Here is a 24,355-nt window from a genome sequence, read left to right as displayed (position 1 = left end):
AGTTTGCTAAAAAAATAAATACTATGGAGAAAGTAAGACAAAGAGAAGTCTTTTTGTCTCTTTCATAATACAAGAACGAGGAGGCCATCCAATAGAGGTGAATGCTGGGAGATTTAGGACAGACAAAATGTGCTTCCTCATAGAATCCTTTTGTTTAAATACCGGTAACTGTTTTGTTGCAGATGCCTTTGTCACTTTGTGTGAAACACACAGCTGAGCTATGGAATTTGCTATCATGATGGCCACCTATTTAAGATGCCTTTAAAACAGGATTAGACAAATTTGTGTATGATAAGGCTCTCTTTGGGGTTCAGCATGCCTCTGAATACTAGTTCCTGTGGAGCCAGAATGGGAGAGGGGTGAATGCATTTGGGGGCTTCCTATAGACACCTGGTTGGCTACCGTAGCAAATAAGATGTTGGACTTGCATGGTCTTCAGTCTGATCAAGCTGGTCCTTTCTTTATATATCCTTAAAATGAATTCAGCCTGTACGCACTACCCCATCAGGTTAGGCTGAAATAATTAATAACCATTTATGGCAGCATGAAGTTACATCTCATTGTGGACAATTATTCAAAACAATTGTGCGTTATTTTGAATACTGAAAATAGTCACCGTAGCGGCGTGCATATCAGTGCCTATAAATGTGGGAAATGTTGTCTCATTCCATTTATACACTCTGTTCACTAATATTTAATTAGTTTTAGGATGTGCTGGAATCAAGATAAAGTACATTTAAAGAAGGTGACAATAGTCTTCAAGGGTTGTAATTTCTCGAACAGTTGGAATGTAGCTATTTAGCACTTAATGACTTAGGATTTTTGCAAGACTTAAGCTATAAAACTTCAAAAGGGGAGAAATTAAGGCTTTTAAAAAGTCGGCTCCTGCAATGTTAAACCATTAATTTTCTATATAGGATGACATTCTATACAAAAAGCGTGGGGGGGGGGAGACTCAGCAAGGAGAAGGGAAGAGAAAAACCATGAAGTTATAGCAGCAGCAAAATTGTCTTTTTTAAAAAAGGCTGAATTTTCCAGCTCTCAAGGGTGTATGACATTTGTCAGTTTTTTGTTTTGTTTTTTATAAAAGGGAAACAGAACCATAATTCACTCAGCATGTGTGTGTAAACTCAATTTTTTTTTTTTTTGCAGGGTAAGTGGGAAAGAAAGGCACATGCAAGGCATAGTCAGAAACGAGGAAATAAACAGCGCCCTAGATTTTAAAAAATGACACAAAATCAGGGAGCTGATGCTGCAAAGGAAACTTGAGACGCGTTGTGCTCTCATAGGGTTTTGTCTGTTTATACAACGACAACTAAAATATCTGAAATAAATTTGCTACTGCTCAAACTCTGAAAAATAAAACAATATTATCAAAGTAAGCAACGACCTTCACCAGACACTTATATTTGGTTAAAATAAAAAGGTTCATCTGACCGTAATGGCCCTTGATCCAGAGTGTGTTATTTGGCCAACACCGCTTAAAGCTCATCCCACAATGCTGGTAAGTCCCTCCACTGAGAGCTGAGGGAAAGATTTCTTGCAGGAGTTTTGGCTCTCAGTCACACCACGCTAAATACCGTCCTTTTGTTATTGCTGCACTCCATGCCAATGGCAAAAATAACAGAAGCCTCATGAGAGATTTGCTCTTTAAGTGTAAAGCAGGACCAAATGTAAAGGTTCTTGCAAGCAAGAGAAAAAGAGGGCTAGCAAATGTTCTTACAGCACCCCCCTCTGCCTCACAAACTCCTTTTCCTTTTGTGACTTCTACTGGGCTGAGGGGCCAGTTCAAACACTTCACAGGAATGAAGGCCGCCAGCGTGTCTACCCAGTGTTAGGATGGCACCTGAGGCAGGAAAAGCGACTCCACGGAGCCAGCCGAGCTTGGCGCATCCCACACCCCACTCCAGGAGAGCCAGAAACAGATCTTGCTGAGAAATACTGTACTTTTCTGCATATAAGACGAGGTTTTTTCACGTTAAAATAATGTGAAAAAATTGGGGTTGTCGTATACATGGGTAGTGCAGAGGAGGGGGGACAAGGGATTGTTTGCTACCGCGACCAGGAGATTGTAAGCGATGATAGTGCGGGTGATTGGTGGCTGCGGCAATGGCTGCTGCTGTGGCAATTGTGTGGGTGATTGGCGGCGGCTGATGGCGAGCGGTCAGACGATTGGTGGCTTCTGTGTCGCATGCTATCGGAAGTGTTGGTCAGGCGGGTCAACAACTCTGGGCAATCTCCCCTCATTTTCTTAATTCTGAGTCTCCAAAAATAGGGGGTGTCTTATACATGGGGGCGTCTTATACACGGGAAAATATGGTGGCTAAGCCCTGACCATGCACCCAGAGCCCACCTGCACCAGGCCATTGCTTCTCAGGCCTGTTGCTCCATGCACAGCCCTGGCAATCAGAACGGGTCTGGTACTCAGCCAATTCTAACAGCAACAAAACAAAACAAAAGCGTACTCTCAACAGGAAGCCTCGGCAATCTCATCTCTCTCTCTCGGTGCCATCTCTCTGACAAGTGTAGCTGTTTCTAAACACCTGTTGGCTGCATTCACAATTTATATTTTAGGTGCGCTCTTTAAAAACGCAATGTGCGAAGTAATCCTAAGGCAATTACCTTCAATGACTCAGTGTCAGACGGAAAGAAACTCAGTAAGGTTACTCGGGACAGACTTGGTTTGATGCAATAGATGAAAGCGGCTTTTCTCTGCAGTCACCTTTGGCTGCCCACTTCCTCCCAGAGGTTTGATCACCCAAGCAATTTTCAGCTGGAGGTCTAGAAATGTGCATCAAAGCACCACCCATGTTTCATTAAAGTGAGCACAGTCGGACCTTGGTTGTTGAACGCCTTAGCAATCGGACGTTTTGGCTCCCAAAAGCCGCAAACCCGGAAGTAAGTGTTCCAGTTTGCGAACATTTTTCGGAAGCCGAACGTCCGTTTCACTTGTTGTCATTGTTTCCGGGACCAATCAGCCAATCATAAGCCACGCCTTGGTTTGCATCTGTTTAACAACCAAGGTATGACTGTACTGAGATGTTACAAGATCATCTCCAAAATGTGGTGTAGTGGTTAAGAGCGGTGGACAGATGTCACACCATGTGTGTGACCTGGGGGTGAACATGTGACCCTTCCAACATATTTATAGTATCGCTGACTTGTAACTGTGTAAAAGACTGAAGAACAGTCTCAAAGATAAGCAAAGAAAAACAGAATCAGAAGCGAAAGGAAGATTTTGGCACCGGAGTGTTCAAACATTATGCCTTGCAACCCAGTCTTAGCACAACAGGTCTTAATAATAATAATAATAATAATAATAATAAAAAACACGTTGGAAAGAAGAACTTCACTTCCTGATCGGGTGTCATAAGAGAATTGTGTGTGTAGGGGGAAAAGAGGGGGGGGAATGATGAACTAGCTATAGTAAGTCAAGTCAATAAAAATTTAGAAGGTAGCACTAAAAAGCAAAAAATTAGTACCCAGTGAGAACTAAAAAGGACAGAATGCTGGCTATAGGCCACACTGGCACAGAGAGAGCGTGTGAGGAACTGTAAATATCACTGGTACCTCGGTTTACGAACAGTCCTGTTTACGAACAATTCTGTTTACAAACTCTGCAAAACCGGAAGTAGTGCTCCGGTTTGCAAACTTTACCTCGGTCTACAAACAGAAGCCGAACGGAGGAAGGGCACCGGTGGTGGGAGGCCTCATTAGGGAAAGCGCACCTCGATTTAAGAACAGATTTGGTTTAAGAACGGACTTCAGGAACGGATTTAGTTCATAAACCGAGGTACCACTGTATATGCATTCATGAATAGACTTTGCATTTTCACAGAGCATTCTATGCACATCCAAAACCAGTTGACAGTTTGCCATTTGAAATAGTGCAACTATGTAGGCAACTGTTAAAGAACTATGTTGCTCCCCGCTGTTACTCATGTAACTACTTTGTTCTCAACTCATATTGCTGGCTATTCAAAGGTTTTTAGGAGGGCAAACTGATAACTAGACTGAGTGAGTCAAATGACGAGTGTCTTCAGCAAAACAAGGGTAAGAAAAACACACTTATAAAACGCCGCGCTATCCATATCTGTATGAGTGCTGTGCTAAGCATCTCTCCTGATTTTTTACTCTTCATCAATTAATGAGAAGAAAAGTTGCATTTGAAAATTATCAAAGGAGATAAAAACGTTGGTGAAAATCTCATGGGTTACCTTATCTTTGGGGTGACAGAGGGGCGTTTGTGAGCATCTTCCCTTTCATTCTACATCATCTCTCTAACGGCCTGCATTCTGAAGTCTCCCCAGCTTCCCAAGTGTCAATTAAAGCCCAAGAAATGTTCCTGTGGGACCACAGCTGTCAACTTACAGATTTGAAAATAAGGGACCAGCAGACTCAAAAATAAGGGACCAGCAGCCAAAATAAGGGATTTTCCAGGCACAGGTATGTTCAACTTCTGAGCCCCTCCGAGCCAAAGGCAGAAAGCCCAGCCAGCAGCCAAATGAAGCATGAAGCCTCAAGGATAACCACCGTCACCTCTCTGCTGGGAAGCACTGAGCAAAGGCGAGTCCCCAGGCAAGGCAGCCGATTTGATCAGCACAAGGCATGCAAGCTCCACCCCCCAGTCGTTCTTAGACTTCTTATTGGGTGAGCAACGCAGCCAAGCAACACAGTTGGAGCCTCCCTCCTCCCTGGCCGGCAGGGAGGGAGGGAGAGGAGCTGCTTCCTTTGAAACCCAGGAAATTTAAGGGACATCATCAATAAGGGACAGCAGCGGGACACAGCGCTGGGATAAGGGACTGTCCCGCCAAATAAGGGACGCTTGACAGCTACGTGTGGGACTTTTTCAAATGTGGAAGTGCGGGCAGCCAGGGAGGCTGCAGCACACTGGAGAAATGTTTATGGGAAAGAACAATGCACACACACACCACCCCTTGGCCAGCTCAAAAAGACAAGCTCAGCTGAAAACCCTTCACCACCTCAAATTCCAAAGCAATTCTCAATTCTCAGACACGTAAAAAGAACACTGGAAAGAGTCACAGAACCAGATCATCAACTCTTCCAAGTTGGCATAACTTGGGCAACTTCACTGTAAGTGCAGAAATTTACCAGGCTTAATCGATGATAAAGGAACAATAACAGGCACAAATGTGGATGTTGCAATAAGTCCTCCATCCTGACATGACTGCAAGGAGATTGGAAGTTTTCACTTCCTTTTTAATTAACCATAGTTTGTGTGCCATCCGTACCCTAAACTGTGCGATCTGTCGAAGAAAGCTCGTGGTTTGAAGTTGGCTTGTTTCTAATAAACCATAATTACGATTCATCACAGTTTGTCTAGTTCAAATGTGATGCTTATCATGCCAGTATTATTATTATTATTTTAGAATTATCTTGTGAAAAGCATCCTACCTTTAAAAGCTTCTCTCTTTTCATTGCCAACTGCAGCTTTTCATACAGCTGATCAGCATTCAAGTTCAGTAACGTACCATTTCTTCTGGCTTCGCTGTCTTCTGGTAGGTGGTCATGCACATATGAAAAAACCCCAAACATAATGGTATATCATACATGGCGTTTCACACATGGAATACAATAGGGAATCAAATAATGCAACTTCCACAATATCAGGTTGGGATTGTTTTCGGTACACGCAGATAATCTCTATATAGGAAAATAATAATAATAATAATAATAATAATAATAATAATAATAATAATAATAATAATTTATTATTTGTACCCCGCCCATCCGGCTGGGCTTCCCCGGCCACTCTGGGCGGCTTCCATAAAAACCAAAAATACACTAAAATATCACAGATTAAAAACTTCCCTGAACAGGGCTGCCTTAAGATGTCTTCTGAATGTCAGGTAGTTATTTATCGCTTTGACATCTGATGGGAGGGCGTTCCACAGGGCAGGCGCCACTACCGAGAATAAGTGCACACTAACATTTGAAGTACAGTGTAGTTTCCTCCTTAGATAGACAAGGCAGCAGTTTTGAGAGTTGAGCATGCTTAACACAGTAAGGTAAAGGTAAAGGGACCCTGACCGTTAGGTCCAGTCGTAGCCGACTCTGGGGTTGCGGCGCTCATCTCGCTTTATTGGCCAGCATGACTAAGCCACTTCTGGCTAACCAGAGCAGCTCACGGAAACGCCGTTTACCTTCCCGCCGGAGCGGTACCTATTTATCTACTTGCACTTTTTGGGGTGCTTTCGAACTGCTAGGTTGGCAGGAGCAGGGACCAAGCAACGGGAGCTCACCACATCGTGGGGATTTGAACCACTGACCTTCTGATCGGCAAGTCCTAGGCTCTGTGGTTTAACCCACAGCGCCACCCAAGTCCCACTTAACACAGTATAGCACTGCAATCTTCTTAAAATGATGCCTTCTAGGAACTGAAGAATGCCATGTGATATAAGTATTTCTTTTCAACCTGCTCCTCTTAAAACTATTCAAACCCTTCATGCCCCATTCCTTTTTTTCCTATGGAATACTTTTTCTTTCTTATTTCTCTCCCTCTTCATTATTTAGCTTTTTATACTCCCATTTTCTCTTTTCATACAACTGCCCACTCCTCTCTCCCTTATAGCTTCCTTCTCCAGAAGCAGGACTTTGCCAGGACATCCCAAGGCATGGTTCCAGAAGCAGGTGCTCGAAGGTATGAAGTGACCTAGACATTGTTCCCCTCGACCCTTCACTACTGAGTAATCACAACCAGCAACCATTCATTGGCCCCGAAGTCCAGATGCATGATAAAAAAAGCAGTTTGTGTTGGGGAAACCCAGTGGATTGTGGTGGTGTAGATAGATGGATAGATGATAGATAGATAAGATATAGATGTGAAAATTACCTACCTTTGTTGCAGCTCAAAGAAGCCAACTGTGAGTTGAGTTTTGTGACAGTGCTTGTAAGAAATACAATTTGGTTTTGTTGTTCACATATCTGCTTTTCGTAGCTGTCTGTCTGTAAAGATAATTTAATTCGAAGTAGTCATTTTGTGACGACAACAGGCTAACACAGGGAAGTACAACACCTGGCTTTGTCACAGCAGCTATGCCTATAAAAAAAGTTATCACCTGTGCTATTGCTCTGGTTCTCCCTCTGTAGAAATTCCTTTGCCACTTTATTTATTTACTGCATTTTCATCCCGCCCTTTCTTCAAGGACAGGATCAAGGATTTCATTCCACCAACATATTCTCCTCACTACAACCCAGCGACGTAGGCCAACAGATATAGACTGGCCCAGGTTCACCCAGAGAGGCTCGTGGGCTGAATGCAGGCCTGTCTTCACAATTATCCGGCTCTCGTTTAGAAGTTAAGCCCTGTGCCACCACAGGGGTATACTGTGATGCCAAGTTATTGCCAAGTAAAAAGTCTGCCCTCTTGCATGATCAAAAATATTTGCTTGGGACATAGGAAGTTTGTCTTACACTGAATTAGACCATTGGTCCATATAGCTCCGTATTTAACTACACTGATTGGTAGTGGCTCTCCAGGATTCCTGACTGAGTTATCTCCCAGCTCTACTTTGAATTAAATGCCCCAGCCCCAGCCCTTCTCCAAAAGCTGGATAATGGAAACCCCATGATTTATTTAGCCACTTTCATTCTTCAGAGGGGAGGCAGAGGGGGAGAAAAATACCCTTTCAAACCCCCAATACACCCAAGACTCTCCCTACAGCCTGATTCAAAATAAAGCACCAAACAGCTGTTGCTTCACCAACCCATTAAAAAGCCAAAGAGGTCAGCATTTTCCAGCAGCCAAGGAGACCTCAGGAAACAGAAGAAGAAGAAAAAGTCACCAAGACCCAAATTGAAAATGTACAACAGCAATGTCTTGTCAACACTTCTGTACAGAGCACAGGCATGACAGCTAAAACAGACAGAAGAGAAGATGCTTTTGACAGCCAGCGTGCACAAATAATTCTTTTAGAGTCAGATGGCAGCAACAAGTTACCAACTAGAAGATATACTTGACAACCAAACATCCCTCTACACCGAGCGCCATCTGGCTGAGATGACTCCGGCTTCTTTGCATGACACAGTTCCAATCATCAAAGAGTAGCAAAACAAGCAGCCAATCAGCTACTTGCGGAATCAGCCATTGGCCACAAGCTGGAGGGTATGCCAACACAGAATCGAGAACATGGAGTAAAGGTGTGTGTGTTGGGGGAGAGAATAAGAATCAGAGCAAAGTCAACGTGTGTGGGTCATCTGAAGTCCAAGTTTTCTATGGTTTCTTCCATAGTGTTTATGGTTCCGTACCCAATTCCGGAGGCCATCTGCCAAAGAAGCAGGCTCCCTGCCTTGAGAATAAACTTGGTAAGACTGTGTTGAGTATGATTTGACAGGATTTTTTATGGTGGGGCTGTGAATCATTATAGAAAAACCAGAACATTAAAAAAAGGTGGCCAAATAAATTTAAGGTTATTCACTTGTATTGGTGAAAAAAGTTGGACACTGAGGCAAACTTTTATCCCTTTTATCTCCATGAGGAGAAGAGATCAATTTTAAGATGTGTGTGTTTTTTTTAATAAAAAGGAATGCAACCACAAAGGTGGCCCTATCCCATTTTTTGAAAAATGAAAACTGAAAATTTAGGGGGGGAGTGTGAACTATCCTGGCAGGGCCTCACCTCCAAGACTCCAACACTGTGAGTAAGCAGAGTTTGTACAAAACCCAACAGGGAAGCTTGCAATTGGGAGGAAAGTGTCAGCACTCTTCTCCATTTAAGCCATCAAGTGATGAAGATCACAAATGTGCTTTAACTACTGCAAGCACTTAGGCTTCAAGGCAAAGGAGACCTGGGTTCAAGTCCATGCTGGGTGACCTTGGGCCAGTCAATACCTCGCAGGGTTGTTTTAAGGGTCAAACAGGGAGAGAGAGAGACATTATACTATCCTCCTGCCTGTCCTTACGCCATTCACCAGCCTAGTGATGGGAAGGAGGGTGTAAATGAAAGCTGTTAAATGTGCTATAAAGGTTAACTTTCAAAGTTGCAAAGCAAAACGACGACAGCCACATTTCAAGGGGAAGTCTGTGGCCACACTCCATATGTTCTCGACTCCCACCAGTCCCAGTCAGCATGGCCAATGGTTAGGGAGATGAGAATTGGAGTTCAGCAACACCTGGAGGGCCAACCTTGTTTTAAGGGAACAAATATGTGCAGAGGACAGAGTGAAGATCTGATTTCCCTTAGTACAAGGGTGGGGAACCTCAGGTATGGAGACCAATGCAGCCTCTCAATTTGGCTCTCAGAACTCTCCCCGGGGCCACAGCCCTCTCTGGCCCTGTTTCACCCCCCGCCCAAGTGACTTTGTCTGGCTGGAATGTGTCTTGGGATGATGCCTCTCGATTGCCGGGAGAGGATGGAGAGGGCCAGACATAGAAGCTAGCCTATTGGATGAAGGTAAATTGTGGCATTTGCTGCTCCGCGCACTTTAGCCTCTGGCCCCACCCACCACTGGCACACATTGAGGGGAAGGTTGCCCAGAAGGGAATGCACGTCCCCATCCCTGCCTTAGCAGGCTCAGCCAATCGGAGCTCAGCCAATCCCAGAAGCGGCAAGAGTTGCCATCTCCTCAGCCATGACACTCTCTGCTTCTGGTGCAGCAAGCAGTCACACAGTCCACTGCCGTAGCTCTCAGCCATTTCAAGTCCTTAGGTTTTTCAATCTAAGTGCCGGGCCGATTCATCTCTGAGGATTCCTGGAAGGGACGCAGAGCATTAGTGCCGTGCGTCTTGAAAATGCTTGCTGGGGTTGTTACAAAAGGCTCGCCAGCACATTCCTCCTCTTGTCGCCTTAATTATTCAGACAGGGTCTAAAAGTGCAGTCAGTTCCAAGCATCCGGAAGCCACAAATGGCTTCCTAGCCCAAAGTGCCTTACATGAAGACAGTCTGGGGAAAAAAATAAATCTGGCTCTTTTTAACAATAAATGCTGGTGCTTTTTAAAAGCCTTTTAAATTCTGAATTTTATCAGAAAACACTGTTTCTGATAGTTAGGAAGAGCTGGTCTGGTTTTTGTTTTAAGTAAGAATTTTTCAAGCTGCTTGGAATTTGGGGTTGCCGGCTGGTTAACTACCCAACAGAACAATCCAGCCAGAGTAAATCTTATTACTGGAGAAATTAAGCCCATGCTTAACTGTCCCCCATGGAAACAAATGGGGTTAGTTCACAGGGTGCATGGCATCCAAGCAATTTTTCTCTTTTGAAATAACGCACCAGCTATATTTAACACGAAAGTGGGGAAGTTCCAAATGACTGCTTCTTTTCGCACTTCCTCTTGCAAAAAGGAGAGACCCTGCTTTGCTTTGCTTCCGGACAGGCACTGCCTGCTTTGGGGAGGGCAACCAGAGAAGCAGTATCTATAATATGCATTTCAAGGCCTCCCCACAGTTAAAAGCTGGTAACAACCTGCACCCCAGACAGGTGCAAAAACCTCAATTTTATGGACAAGGGCAAACAAGCTGCATGGCACAATTTCACACCTGCAAGGAGCAGATCACCCCAGATAACTAACAGAATTTCCCTGGCATTATCCAACTGTGTTGACCATTCCACTTTGTGTGTGAAATCGGGAGTCGACTTTTCTTTGGGAGCCATCAGAAACATAATCTTAGCCTGTAGCGCTAGACATAAAACAGCCACGTACCTTTTGCTTTAGCTCTTTCACAGCAGAGTCTCTATCCATGCACGCCTGTCGGAAGGCTTCGTACGCCTTATTGAGCTGCTCCGCAATATTCTTATCCATGCTTCCTTCCAGCAGTGTCTCATCACGGAAGAAGTTACAAATGCAGCAGACCTGGCTGCCTTACTGAAAAAGGAAAGGAAAGCATTGGAGGACTTTCCCCAACCCAACCCAACACTCAGCTGTGACCCAATGTACACCCGAAACGCAGCATTAAGTCCTCCAGTGTCCACAATACTTTCTCCACAAATATAGAGAGACGCCAACACAACAGTCATCGGTAAAAGCTACTACTAGGTTGCACCAGTTATTGACCAAAACTTTGCAGTTTGCCGTAGCCACAGACTATTGCTCGCTGCGAAACCAAATCCAATTATCTTTCCTCAGATCTAATACCAAACAAACAAGAACAGCTTCCAGAACATAATTAATTAAATGTGACAAATTTCTAATTTAAACAGAGTCAACTTTGGCACTAGCAGGCTTCTGCTCCCCCCCCCCCCACTTTTCTATTTATCATCTAAGGCAAACCATTATGATTATTTAAGGAACCTTTACCAATTTCTACAAGCTACAGAAGCTCGGATCCTTCGGAGGCAGACACATTCCCTTCTGCTGAGACTGCATTTTTTTCCCCAATTAAAAACAGGTTACTAAAAATAAGGATTTATGCTAGTCGAAGAGATTTAGGCTGCGATTCCAGGCACGTTTACCTGGAAGTAAGCCCTACTGGGTTCAGTGAGATTTATTTCTGAGTAGGCCTCAGTAGTGGCTGGTGTGAGAGGGCAGAGTTGCCTTTCCAACACTGGGCTCTCTGTGGAGGGGCAGAGTTGGCAGTGAGGTCAGGGGCTGTGTGGGCACACTTGCAAAGTCAGTCTGGGGCACCTACCCACCCCAGTCTCACCAATGCCCCTCCCCAGCCTGGTCCTGATAAGCTGCAATGATTCCAGTGCTAGGTGGGCAAGCTGCTAGTGGGAGACATGCTTGGAACTGGATGTCTGCTCCGCCATCTTGCCATCTTTTAACTACCTTTTCTTTTCTTAAAATAAATAAATAAATCCCCAGCTGCACTATACACTGGTACCTCAGGTTACATACGATTCAGGTTACATGTGCTTCAGGTTACAGACTCCGCTAACCCACAAATAGTGCTTCAGGTGAAGAACTTTGCTTCAGGATGAGAACAGAAATCGTGTTCCGGCGGCGCGGCGGCAGCAGGAGGCCCCATTAGCTAAAGTGGTGCTTCAGGTTAAGAACAGTTTCAGGTTAAGTACTTAACCCAAGGTACCACTGTACATTTAAAGCAGTGCTATACCACTTTAAACAGTCATGGCTTTCCCCCAAAGAATCCTGGGAAATGAATTTTGTCCAGGCAACTGAGAGTTGTTAGGAGACCCCTATTCCTTTCACAGAGCTACAATACCCAGAGGGGTTTAACAATCTCCCTAGGGAACTCTGAAAACCTAACAAACTACCATTCCCAGGATTCTTTGGGGGAAGCCATGACTTAAAAGCGGCATGACGCTGCTTAAAATGTACTGTGCAGATGGAGCCAAAGAAGGACAAGTTCAGAATGATGTCAAGGCTACCCTATTAACTGGGAGTATATTCCGCTGAACTCCGTGTGACTTATTTTTTAGTAGGCATCTATAGGATTGCCCTGTAAATGCTCTGCGTAGCAAGCAGATTATTTCACATGCAATTAACCTATTAGTACTTTACAAGGTTTAGAAATGGCTTGCAATCAGGGTTCCTGGGTTATATAAGACCTGCCTCCAGGCAACAAGTTTTTTTTTTTTTTTACAAAAAAAATAACCAAACCCAGAAACACCCCCTGCCATTTAAACCAAAATAATTTTTCTTATGTACAAGATGGCAAATGGCTACTCAAATTTTGTGGACCTGTAAATCTTGCAGACTTCCTTGCATGGCTGGAGTTGATATATGTATCTCATAACTAAAAGCCTAGCTTAGGAAATTGGCCAGGGATAGCACCTCCCTTAAGCTGTTCTTGGCGAAGTGAGCTTCTGTTGCTGAAGGGAGACAGAGGCGAAGTCAGTTTCGCTCTTCCTGAGGAGCATGTGCCAGTTAAATGCAAGGAACCAGCCAAACAAACAAACACCCACACAGGCAGAGTGATATTTCCTCAACTCTAAAGCTGCCTGCCCTAGAAGGTGATGATGGGGGTTAGGTTGGACTGGATATTATCTCTGTAAATTATGTTGGGTCTCCTCTTGTGTGAAGCTATACATATATTAAACAAAACATCTACAATGGTACCTTGGGTTAAGCACTTAATTCGTTCCGGAAGTCCTTTTTTAACCTGAAACTGTTCTTAACCTGAAGCACCACTTTAGCTAATGGGGCCTCCAGCTGCCGCTGCGCCACCACAGCACGATTTCTGTTCTCATCCTAAAGCAAAGTTCTTAACCTGAGGTACTATTTCTGGGTTAGCGGAGTGTGTAACCTGAAGTGTATGTAACCTGAGGTACCACTGTACAGTAAAAATAAAAAAATAAAAATAAAAATCCATTATAATGAGACCGGTATACTGTAACTGCCTACCCGACATGATAAAATAAACCACATGCCCACACGTACATCTGAACAACAAAAGTAAAACACCCCAAAGTCAGGCCATTTTTACTGTCCAAATGCCTGGCAGAATAAAAACACATTTGCCTGGCACCAGACAGAAACAAAGTCTGTGCCAGGCAAGACTTCCTGGTGAGGCCATTCCACTGTCTGGGATGGGGGCAAAGGCTGTGGTTAGCAAACATTATTATAGCATCCTACGTTTCCTACCAAGGAACTCGGGGCAACTCAGCCACCTTAGTAAAGCAAGAGGGGGAATGAGATAGAACCCAATGTTGGCAAGAATGTTAACCACGCCCTCCTCTGCCATGTGTTTGTGGATTTAGCATAAATGGAGATGATGGTCAGAAGCTCTTCTTTCTACCAATGCCAAATATGCAGCCTGGCATGATCCCAGGATCCCAGTTGCTGGTGGGATTGTCCAAACACCTCCCTAGTGACTTGTCAAAAGTCACCTAGCAATTTGCATGGAGACCTGCTGAATTAGGTAAAGGTAAAGGGACCCCTGACCATTAGGTCCAGTCGTGGCCAGTATGACTAAGCCGCTTCTGGCGAACCAGAGCAGCGCACGGAAACGCCATTTACCTTCCCGCCGGAGCGGTACCTATTTATCTACTTGCACTTTGACGTGCTTTCGTTTTTTTTTTTTTATAAAATTTTTATTGGTTTTACAGAATACAGAAATACAAAGAGAAACAAACAAAGACAGAAAAAGAAAAAAGTAGATGTTTCAAATTTCCATATTCCCTTTATCTGGACTTCCCCACATCTTCCAGACTCTGCATTATTTATAATACAAACTTCAGCAATTTATTATCTTGTTTCATAACTTATTGTATCTTTCAATTTATCATGTTTCCAAATTCAAAATATTGTATCCCAATTCTTATATATCCTATTTGAAACACAATAAACCTTATTTCATTGTTCCACCTTTAACTTTTTGTACCTTAGTTTTCATTTCATCTAATTACAATTGCTGGGGCTGGTGTTTCCTAAAAAATGCATTTTCTTAACATTCATACAACTTACAATGTTTTTGCAAATAGTCCTTGAATTTTTTCCAGTCCTCTTTTATTACTTCTTCTCCCAAATCTCGGATTCTGCCAGTCATTTCAGCCAGTTCCATATAGCACTTTGACGTGCTTTCGAACTGCTAGGTTGGCAGGAGCAGGGACCGAGCAACGGGAGCTCACCCCGCCGCAGGGATTCAAACCGCCGACCTTCTGATCAGCAAGCCCAACGCTCTGTGGTTTAACCCACAGCGCCACCCACGTCCCTACCTGCTGAATTACTTCACCCCAATTATACCACACTACTCTGGGTACCACACCCAGGGCAGACCATGTTAATTCTACAGCACCACTACCCCTGGATTGAGGAAGGCATGCTTCATTTTATCTTGCTACCGTTCCCTCCTGATGCGCTAGCCAGTTTCCACACTCTGGTCAGATTTCGCAGCTTAGAATCATAGAACTGTAGAGTCAGAAGGGACCCCCAAGGGTCATCTAGTTCAACCCCCTGCAATGCAGGAACTTGACCAAGCAATGTTTGAGGGCAGCTATTTGTTTCACATATGTGGCCATTGTTGTCATGGTGCTTTTTCCCTGCAAACTCTGCATCTGAGTAAGGCAGAATCCGAATGTGTCAGAGTTTTGCAAATGCCTCAAAATACTACAGTGGTACCTCGGGTTACACACGCTTCAGGTTACATACGCTTCAGGTTACAGACTCCGCTAACCCAGAAATGGTGCTTCAGGTTAAGAACTTTGCTTCAGGATGAGAACAGAAATCGTGCTCCAGCGGCGCAGCAGCAGCAGGAGGCCCCATTAGCTAAAGTGGTGCTTCAGTTTAAGAACAGTTTCAGGTTAAGAACGGACCTCTGGAACGAATTAAGTACTTAACCTGAGGTACCACTGTATTGGCATTCTGGTGTGGCAGAAAGAAAGCGTATCTGCTTAGGCCACTGAGTCAATGTTTGTTGCCTTTAACACAGGGTTGAGAGCTCTTCCTCTCCTAACACAAATGCAGAGCAAGGCATGGCATACAGCTTACTCAGGTAAGGAAGGTTACAAAACCACCTAGGCTTGAGACAAAATTATAGTGGTACCTCGTGTTAAGAACTTAATTCATTCTGGAGGTCCGTTCTTAACCTGAAACTGTTCCTAACCTGAGGTACCACTTTAGCTAATGGGGCCTCCTGCTGCCGCCGCGCCACCGGAGCACAATTTCTGTTCTCAACCTGAAGCAATGTTCTTAACCCGAGGTACTATTTCTGGGTTAGCAGAGTCTGTAACCTGAAGCGTATGTAACCTGAAGCGTCTGTAACCCAAGGTACCACTGTAATGCTCTGCCTCCATCACTAAACACCAAGAGTTTTGACGTTAATGCATGCTCTGAAAGCATGCTCTTCCAAAGAAAGATTTAAAAATTTCACAAGAAAGAGAAAACACGGTTCTTTACTCATCACTCAAGTCACTACATATTGTTTCTCCCTGAAAGCTTCTGCACACAAAACAGTGGTGATGTCCCAAGACGTTTTGATGTCTGGAGTTCAAAAATACAAACAGGGCCCCCTTGGTGGTGAGAACATCACCATATCAGGTAGGACCATCCTTGCTCATTCCTAGCATTCTTTCGGTATTATTACAAAGTTAAATTTTAGGAAATCCTTTAGGAGTGGGGGGGGGGGGAGAGAGAATCCTCAATCCAGGAGCAGCAACAGAGGATATGGTTTTAAAAACTACAGGTGGGCTTAGAACTTTAGCCCTATCTCAGGTGTTCTAATAAAGTTATGACTGAGCACATGGGGGGGGGCATTGTGAGGACAACCCGGCTAACTCATCCTCATATACTCTAACTACGGTATATTTTCTGCATGTTTTGGAACCATGATTTTCTACAGTTCTTGTGCACAGGGACCCTAGGGAGGAAAGTGATGAAAACAAAGACAGGAGTGGGCGGAGCTAGAGGTCTCATTCCTACACTCCCCACCCACTTTGCACATTTAGTCAACACATTAAAACGCCCAACTGGAGCTTTCCTTTACAGTGGTACCTCAGGTTACATACGCTTCAGGTTACAAACACTTCAGGTTACAGACTCCGCTAACCCAGAAATAGTACCTCAGGTTAAGAACTTTGCTTCAGGATAAGAACAGAAATCGTGCTTTGGCAGCGCGGTGGCAGCAGGAGGCCCCATTAGCTAAAGTGGTGCTTCAGGTTAAGAACAGTTTCAGGTTAAGAACGGACCTCCGGAATGAATTAAGTACTTAACCCGAGGTACCACTGTATTTACAATTTGTCTGTTAAGGACATGCGCACCCTACTGCATCACCTTAGCTCTCCTGGTGTTTTACGATCAAACAAAAGTCTTGTTAAAAAACCAGCAAAACAGTAACAGCAGCAGCATAGTTAAAGCAATTGCAGGACACGACAAAAACATTACAGGACCTGAAAAAACATAAAGGCCTTTGCCTAGAGTAGGTGCTGGTGACCCTGTGTCCCCACTACTTCCCTGGAGATAGAATTTATCGCCCGTTTCCCCTACCACCCACTAATAATAATAATAATAACTTTGACCTCAGAAGAATTGTTTTCACACTGCATGCAAATTACGGGCACAGTAAAAATAATTCTGTACGACTTAAGCTGCATACAGCCAGGAAGTTCTCCTGCACAAGTCCCATAGAAATGAATGGAGATGCAATAGCTCGCTCTTGCCCATTTCACGGGGGAAAGGGGTAGGCGAAATCCCTGTGACCTGCGCCCCCTACAGCATTCATATTTGAAAGCCAGCTCTACAAGACTATTGCATGGTTTTAGCCTATCATGTTCTATATGAAAATTTCTTAATTTGCAAACATTGATTTTTCTACTTCTCCTTAATGAACTGCAGTCTTTAATGAACAGGCAAACAAAATGCTAGCATCCAAGCCCAAGACTGTTCTTTCTTTCTTTCTTACTGGAAGTGAACAGTTTGGGTCAACTCTATGCACGTAAAAAGCATAATTTCAAAATCTCAAGTATCTTGATAAGTGTGCTGTGTTGTTTGCATACTTACATAACATACTTTGAAGCTTACTTTTTCACCTTTTCTGCATTTACACTGAAGATGCCTACGCACTGTTTAGCAAACTGTTGCAAGTTATGTCTTGCAGATTTTTTTTTTTTTTTTTTGAAAAAACCAAGTGTCATGATTGGCTGCAGTGAAGTTTAGAACCTGCTTTTCCAACCTCACAAGGAAAAACAGAGAAACCAGTGGGTGGCCCAAATGCATGCATCTAATGTCTGGATTGAAAAACAATAATTTTTTGTTTATTTATTCCAAGGACAGCATTCACTGGGATAGTCAACCTCAGGACGATCCTTAACATTCTTTTAAAAATGTTTTCTAAAACTCTGTTAGGGTTAGAGATGTTTCTGAGATGGACTGGAAATACAAACAAAGCTTTAGGCAGAGAAGTCTGCATTTCTTACAGCATCAAATTGATACAGACCATTTGCAAATGCTCTGGCAGGAATAGCAAAAGCGATCTTGAACCATGTCATCTTCTCTCAGTGAAGTTTTTTCATAGTTCCCCTGGAATCAAGCTTTTGGTCCTGCAAGAAAGAAGTGCCACAGGTTCAGATCCTCCATAGGAAGCTGCCTTACATAGAGTCAGGAATGGGGTTTGGATGAGGATGCCGGTCTCTTCCAGAACAGAGGAGTACCACTGGGACAATGGGCCTGTTTCTCTCTCCACTCTGGCTGGAGGCCCCTGTCAGGAGGAAAGCCACTGTCAGCAGGTCTCTCCGCCAAGCACCAAGTGGGACGCTACAGAACAATACCCCCACCCCACCCCCTGAGAGGCACAATCCTCAGGCCACTTAGCTATGCCAACCTGGAGAAAGTTTAGAGAAGTGGAAGAACTGCCTCACCCACCACCACAGCCACCTTCTGCCCTGGCCAGCAACGATGGATCCTGCTACATCACTCCTCCTCAGTCCCATGTTAGGACTGCTCCGTAAATGTGCACAGGGTTGCAGCCCGAGAGAGCAAACCTGTGCCTGTCTCCTCTAAGTCAATCCCACTGTCTTGCTCCCTGGAATGTGCATTTAGGATTGCAAACCTGTCAGTTGAATACAAAAGTTCAAGCTTGATCTTCTATTTACAGCTTTCCATCAACATCACTGTAAATGTTTCCATAGCATGTTTTTCCTGTCCTCAGCCAGTGAAAAAACCAACCAACCCTCCAATATAGAGTATGCAGCCCCACTGATTTCAATAGGACTTAACCCCAAACTACGCTGCACAGGTTGCATCCTTAGGGAGACTCCGGACACCAGAGCTTGTGCGAAGAATGGAAATGTTAAAGAGACCCATGCTGCTGTTTTTGTACCTCATTGTGCAAAATGAGGCCTACTACATCTCACTACAGTCAACCTCACCCCCTTCCCAAAGCAAGACCATGTAGCCATCAGCAATCCAGGTCAGTGGGATACATCAAAAAGTGGACATAGGGCAAAAAAGAGAAAGCAATGATTGAAGCACGCCAACCCACTCTATATACGGGAAGAAAAGCACTTCTAATCTGATCTTAATTATAGTGACCAGTTAGCCCCAAAACTAAATCAGGGGTAAGCAGAAGGTAGAACTGATCTACTAAATAATCTCTGGGTGATCAGCAAGGATTGATGACCTCCAGTTGTTCACAATAGTAGCAAAAAAAAAAAAAAGTTTCCTTCTTTCACACCTTAAACTATGTACAGTGGTACCTTGGGTTAAGAACTTAATTAGTTCTGGAGGTCTGTTCTTAACCTGAAACTGTTCTTAACCTGAAGCAGCACTTTAGGTAATGGGGCCTCCCGCTGCCATCGTGCGATTTCTGTTCTCATCCTGAAGCAAAGTTCTTAACCCGAGGTAATATTTCTGGGTTAGCGGAGTCTGTAACCTGAAGTGTATGTAACCCGAGGTACCACTGTATTTAATATTTTAGGTTATTTACTCCATTTATGTCACATATTTCCTCCAAGGTGGTGTACATGCTTCTCTTCTTCTGCATTTCATCCTCACAACACCCCTGCAAGGTAGGGTTCGGTTGAAAGGTAGCAACTGGCCCAATATCACCTAGAGAGCTTTGTGGCTGAGTCATGATTGGAAACCTGGCCTTCCAGGTCCCAACCAGACAGAGTTGGGGACTACAATGCAGCTAGCAGACCCCCCTGCACTTGTCAATCTGACATTACCATGACATCAGGGGAGCCAACTTCAAATGAAAGATACTCCGGACGAATTCAGAATTATTTCATTCTAAGTGTTTGTCTTTCGTCTTGTCAGTGGACCTGTCCACTTTTACAGTCTTCCACTCTGGATTCTAGTTCCAGTTGTGAGCGATAAGCTGAAGGAGAAAGGGGGATGGGAGGCACACTTGATGTCATCTGAGCTCACAAGAGATGAACGTGATTTTCTCACAGGGCTTTTGCACAAAACAGCCTCGAAAACAACTAACAGGAAGCTTTCCCTGTCCCTTGCCCTTCTGTTCCTGTGAAGGGCACACGCACATTAAAACACCCAATTCCTTTTCTCTTACTTAAGGGTCCAACCCACAATCCACCCAGTCCTTTCTTGTTCCAGGTGCAGCTGGCTCTGGACAAAAACAGCCACCTAAACGCCTGCCTATCCCTCTGTTTGCATGCGTGTGTTTTCTTCCTCCCTAGGCACTTCCGCCCTTCTAAGGAAATGCATGAGCGACAGACGCACTGAAAGTAGCCCCGCAAACTTCTTCAGGCCGAGTTAGTGAGCAGAAAGACGCCGGGAAGTTTTGTGTGTGTTTTTTTTTTTTTTGGAGGGGGTGCGCGCGGAGAAGAAAAATCAACACTAGTTAGGCGGCATTCCCATGCACACTGAGTTTGGAAGCAGATCCCTCCGACTAAATCCAGGCTTACAAAACGAAAAGAAAAGGGAAAGAGAAGTAAACAAGTTTATGATCGCGCCGTTTTGAGAAACACGCGCCAGCTTTTCTGAGATGCGGCTGAGCGCCACACTTTTTTTGTCGCGGAAATGCTCGTTCAAAAGCGCAGAGGGTTAAAGGAGGGCAAGGGACAACTACAAAAAGGAGGTGAAGCGTCTGGCAATAGCTGGTAACAGAGAGGAGAAGGGCGATCGCCCTCGTTTGCTCAGCCTGGGATACAGCGGGCTACTTACAAAGGCAAGGAAGCTCACGGATTTCGCAGCCACCTCCGCTCTGCTCGCCTCTCCAAGCGCCCGGGCGCAAAGCAGCGGCCCTGACGCGCAACCCAGGAACCACAATCCACTTCCTGCTGCCTTCCGCGGGCCATGTGACTGGGCGCGTAAAATTGCGCGCGGCGCCTCCGAGATCGCCGTGCCCAAGCGGGGTCAGCGGGGTGAGGTCCCAGAGCAGGTCCCCGCCCATCACGGGCCGCCTCCTCTACTCCCCTTGCCCCTTGCCCCTTTCCACGGGCCAGATCCCCCGCTGCTGCTGCCTTCGCCCAAGAAAATGAAGAGGGCGACTGCCTGGCTGCTCCTGGCCGCAGTCCGCACACCGCTGGCTGCTTTCCAGTCCTTTCCCTGCGTCTCCTCCCTTCTAGCCAAGTTCGTCGGACCCGATCCAAGCCCGCCTGGAAAGCGGGGAGGCGAAAGTGCCTTGTTTGCCCCCTTGCTCTTGAGTCGGGGGGGATGCAGCCCAGGCGCTTCGTCCTTGGCTGTTGGCCCTGCTGGCTGGGGCAGATGAGAGTCTGAGTTCATTGACATCTGGAAGGTCCAGGTGCCTGGAAGTTCCCCTGCGGTGCTGTGCAGAGGAGAGCCTGCTAGGCTCAGTCCTAACTGATGCACCGTCCAATGGGGAACAGAAAAGAAGAAAAAAGAAGGGAGATGTGGGTTGGGGAACCAACATCTGGAGGCCACACATACCCACCCCTGCTATGTAGTGCAGAGATGTAATTATGCCCTGGTGGGATTTGAAACGGGGTTACTTGCTTGCTTCCTGCTCAGTTGTTGCTCCCTGCACCATCCTTGCAACTGTTTGACCAGCCAGATGAGCCTTGATTTGCCTCATTGCAACAGAGAGCTCATCAGAGCTCATACGGCCCAGTGACACTACTGCACTAGACTTCAGCAGGTGGGTTGGGACCCATTACTGGGCTACACCATAATCCAAAATGGGTTGGAACATTAGCACTACCAACAGATGGTTTTTAAAAATTAATTAATGGGTTCCCAAATGCAAGCACAATCCACCATATGGAAAGCACATGGTGCTTTCTTTATAGTGGTACCTCGGGTTAATAACTTAATTCGTTCTGGAGGTCCGTTCTTAACCTGAAACTGTTCTTAACCTGAAGCACCACTTTAGCTAATGAGGCCTCCCACTGCCGGAGCACGATTTCTGTTCTCATCCTGAAGTAAAGTTCTTAACCCGAGGTACTATTTCTGGGTTAGCAGCATCTGTAACCTGAAGCGTCTGTAACCCGAGGTACCACTGTATATATATATATAAAATACATTTGGGATGGAACTCATTAATAGCCCATCCTCTATCCACATTTTCAAACACTAGATGGCCCACATCAAGTGGATTAATGTCTCCTACCCCACAAAAACTCTTCTGTCTAATAATGGTAACATCATCCATCTTACGTGAAGCAAAAATAAAATAATGTCCAACATTCTATCTAGTAAAATCCAGGCCCTAATATAAACATTCATAATTCAGATACAGAGGTTTAGGCATGTGTTGTCTCTTATCAAGATCAATGGGAGTCCAAGGTACAGTGCAGGTTTAACTAGGTGGCATCCATAGTCAACTTACAGTATTTTTCCATCTATAAGATGCCCCCATGTATAAGATGCCCCCTATTTTTGGGGACTCAGCTTTAAGAAAATGGGGGGAAATGGCTCCGTGTATAAGACGCCCCCTAATTTTTGACATTATTTTTTAGGAAAAAACCCAAGTCTTCTACATGGAAAAATATGGTACATGTTGACTTAGAAGTAAGTACCAAAGCAGTGGGGGCTTAGTTTCGGGTGAAGTATGCATAGGAGTACAGTCTTACTTTAGTATGATGAATGTGAGTAAAGTGATTATTTTTTGCACTCATCTGTACCTTTCCACCACGGTAGTTATATAACAAAAATGGTTGGAATGGTATAATTTAGGCCCTTATGATGCCAGATGATTGACAGGTTGGTGTTTCTGCCTAGCTGTCAAAATTAGCCCATAGGAGATAAAGATCTGGTGCTCTGGGCCAAAAAGGCTCCCCAATCCCTGCCTTAGGGAGAGTGGTAGGACAAATCTCTAACTTGCTTCTTCCCACCAACTATTGAGCATAATCCATTGGCAAGTTCTCTTGTGCCAGCCCCCTTGTAACAATTGTAGTACAATAAATCTGACAGTGCTTCCTGATGGGTTGTGCCTAGTATAATGTTAGTAAAGGGTAAAGGGGACCCCCTGACTGTTAGGTCCAGTCGTGACCGACTCTGGGGTTGCGGCGCTCATCTCGCTTTATTGGCCAGCATGACTAAGCCACTTCTGGCGAACCAGAGCAGCGCACAGAAACGCCGTTTACCTTCCCGCCAGAGCGGTACCTATTTATCTACTTGCACTTTGACGTGCTTTCCCTGGCAGGAACAGGGACCGAGCAACGGGAGCTCACCCCGTCGCTGGGATTCGTTACATCTGCATTAAAAGCTCAGTATTATTATAGATGTTCCCCTAGTACTAAATCACTGTAAAATATCATTACTAATCCTAGTCCAGGGATGTGCTGTTATTATGGGATGGGTTGTACTTCTCCATCACTGTTAAAATGTGTGTGTTTTAAAAAAGTGTTTCTTGAGCATAAGCAATTTATAGGACAGCTGTGCACACGTCAAGTGCAGTGTTAGTGAGACCTCAGCCACCAACCACCTTAATTTTCCAGGGGTAACTCTATGTATAAATTATCATGTGATAGTTTTATGTACATTTGTGTCACGGGCCTGGTCCTCTAGTTTTTTAAGTACCTAGCAAGACCCCTGTGCTCTAGTACTAAACTACCATAAGGCACCACCGTAAAAACAGCACACAAATCATGTCCACAGTGTTATGCATGATTGTACCAGAATTGTGATGACTGAGCAGAACGCATATATAAGTCTCAGTGCTAGAGGATGAGTAAAATTTGATTCCAATGGAGACCCACAGGAAGTTCATGTTAGGAGGAGAAGGGATATATGCAGTCTTAACAAAAATCATTATAACTTGTTTAAAGCAGAGAATGGATTTACCCAGGCAACCTATTGAATTTTAACATGCTATATTTGTGAGGCTGCTGTCAATGCACAGCCCCAGCTGTGTTTACTGAAAAGTAAATCCACTAAATTCAATGGTACTTCCTTCCTAGTCAAATGTGTTTAAGACTGCAACCTCATTTTCATAGACTATGGGTGGGCACAAAGGTTAAGAATCAAAAGACGAGCCCAACTTTAATTACTTAAACAGAAGCAGCAGATCAGTTAAAATTAATATTAGAATTATAGATCCTATGCCCTTTCTTCAAAATAGCGATTTGACACAAGGCAGCTTCACACCATATATTTCAGCAGCACCAAACAGTCTTTGTTTATGGGTTATATACAAAGAAATATTTTGGTTACCTTGTACGTAATCTCTTGATGAACCTTTTAATTTTGCCTCCGTTCCTAATAATAACAAAGTAGATAATGTTCACAGAATCGGAAAGCTTTTTCCCCAGGAGCTTAAGAAAAGTACAGCTCAGGCAGTGTCCTGTTTGGTTTATGACTGACGTTAGATGGGAACTTCCACTGAGAAATCCCCCACTTGAGAACTTCCTTGTATGTAGCCACAGATAGCCAATCATTATGAAACATGTTCTCTCTAAATGAGAATTTAAAGTGAAAACAAGCTGTAAGTAGATGACTCTAGACCAGGAAAGAATCTCATGCACTTCAGAAAGGCCACACATAACAGCAGTGCAGTAGTACAGAGGAATTACCCCACCCCCTAAATATATGTATTATCAAAGTAATCACAATGCTCTCCAAATCAGACAACAGGGAAATAATTATA

At 44.4% G+C, this 24,355-nt stretch overlaps 1 protein-coding gene across 8 annotated transcripts in view; it reads right to left on the bottom strand.

Annotated features, from left to right (window-relative positions):
* Positions 1-24,075, bottom strand: part of TANK (TRAF family member associated NFKB activator) — a 37,322-nt gene extending 13,247 nt beyond the window's left edge. Inside the window, exons 1-5 of one of the 8 annotated variants that reach the window (XM_081872888.1) lie at positions 23,923-24,075; positions 17,786-17,888; positions 10,657-10,818; positions 6,858-6,966; positions 5,416-5,516 (exon numbers count right to left, since the gene is read on the bottom strand). In XM_081872888.1, the coding sequence (XP_081729014.1) occupies positions 5,416-5,516; positions 6,858-6,966; positions 10,657-10,755 (309 nt within the window). In that variant the 5' untranslated portion in view covers positions 10,756-10,818; positions 17,786-17,888; positions 23,923-24,075. Of the gene's footprint in view, positions 1-5,415; positions 5,517-6,857; positions 6,967-10,656; positions 10,819-17,785; positions 17,889-18,397; positions 18,507-19,514; positions 19,534-20,472; positions 20,631-23,922 lie in introns of those variants that run through there. The other 7 variants (XM_081872893.1, XM_081872886.1, XM_081872887.1 and 4 more) reach the window with 7 other exon arrangements.
* Positions 24,076-24,355: the final 280 nt, after the last annotated feature.

The sequence above is a fragment of the Podarcis erhardii genome (genome assembly GCF_964252035.2).
Source record: "Podarcis erhardii genome assembly, chromosome: 1".
Taxonomy (NCBI): Eukaryota; Metazoa; Chordata; class Lepidosauria; order Squamata; family Lacertidae; genus Podarcis; species Podarcis erhardii.
The sequence above is the reverse complement of the archived record's forward strand: the minus strand, read 5'-3'. Positions and strand labels throughout refer to the sequence as shown.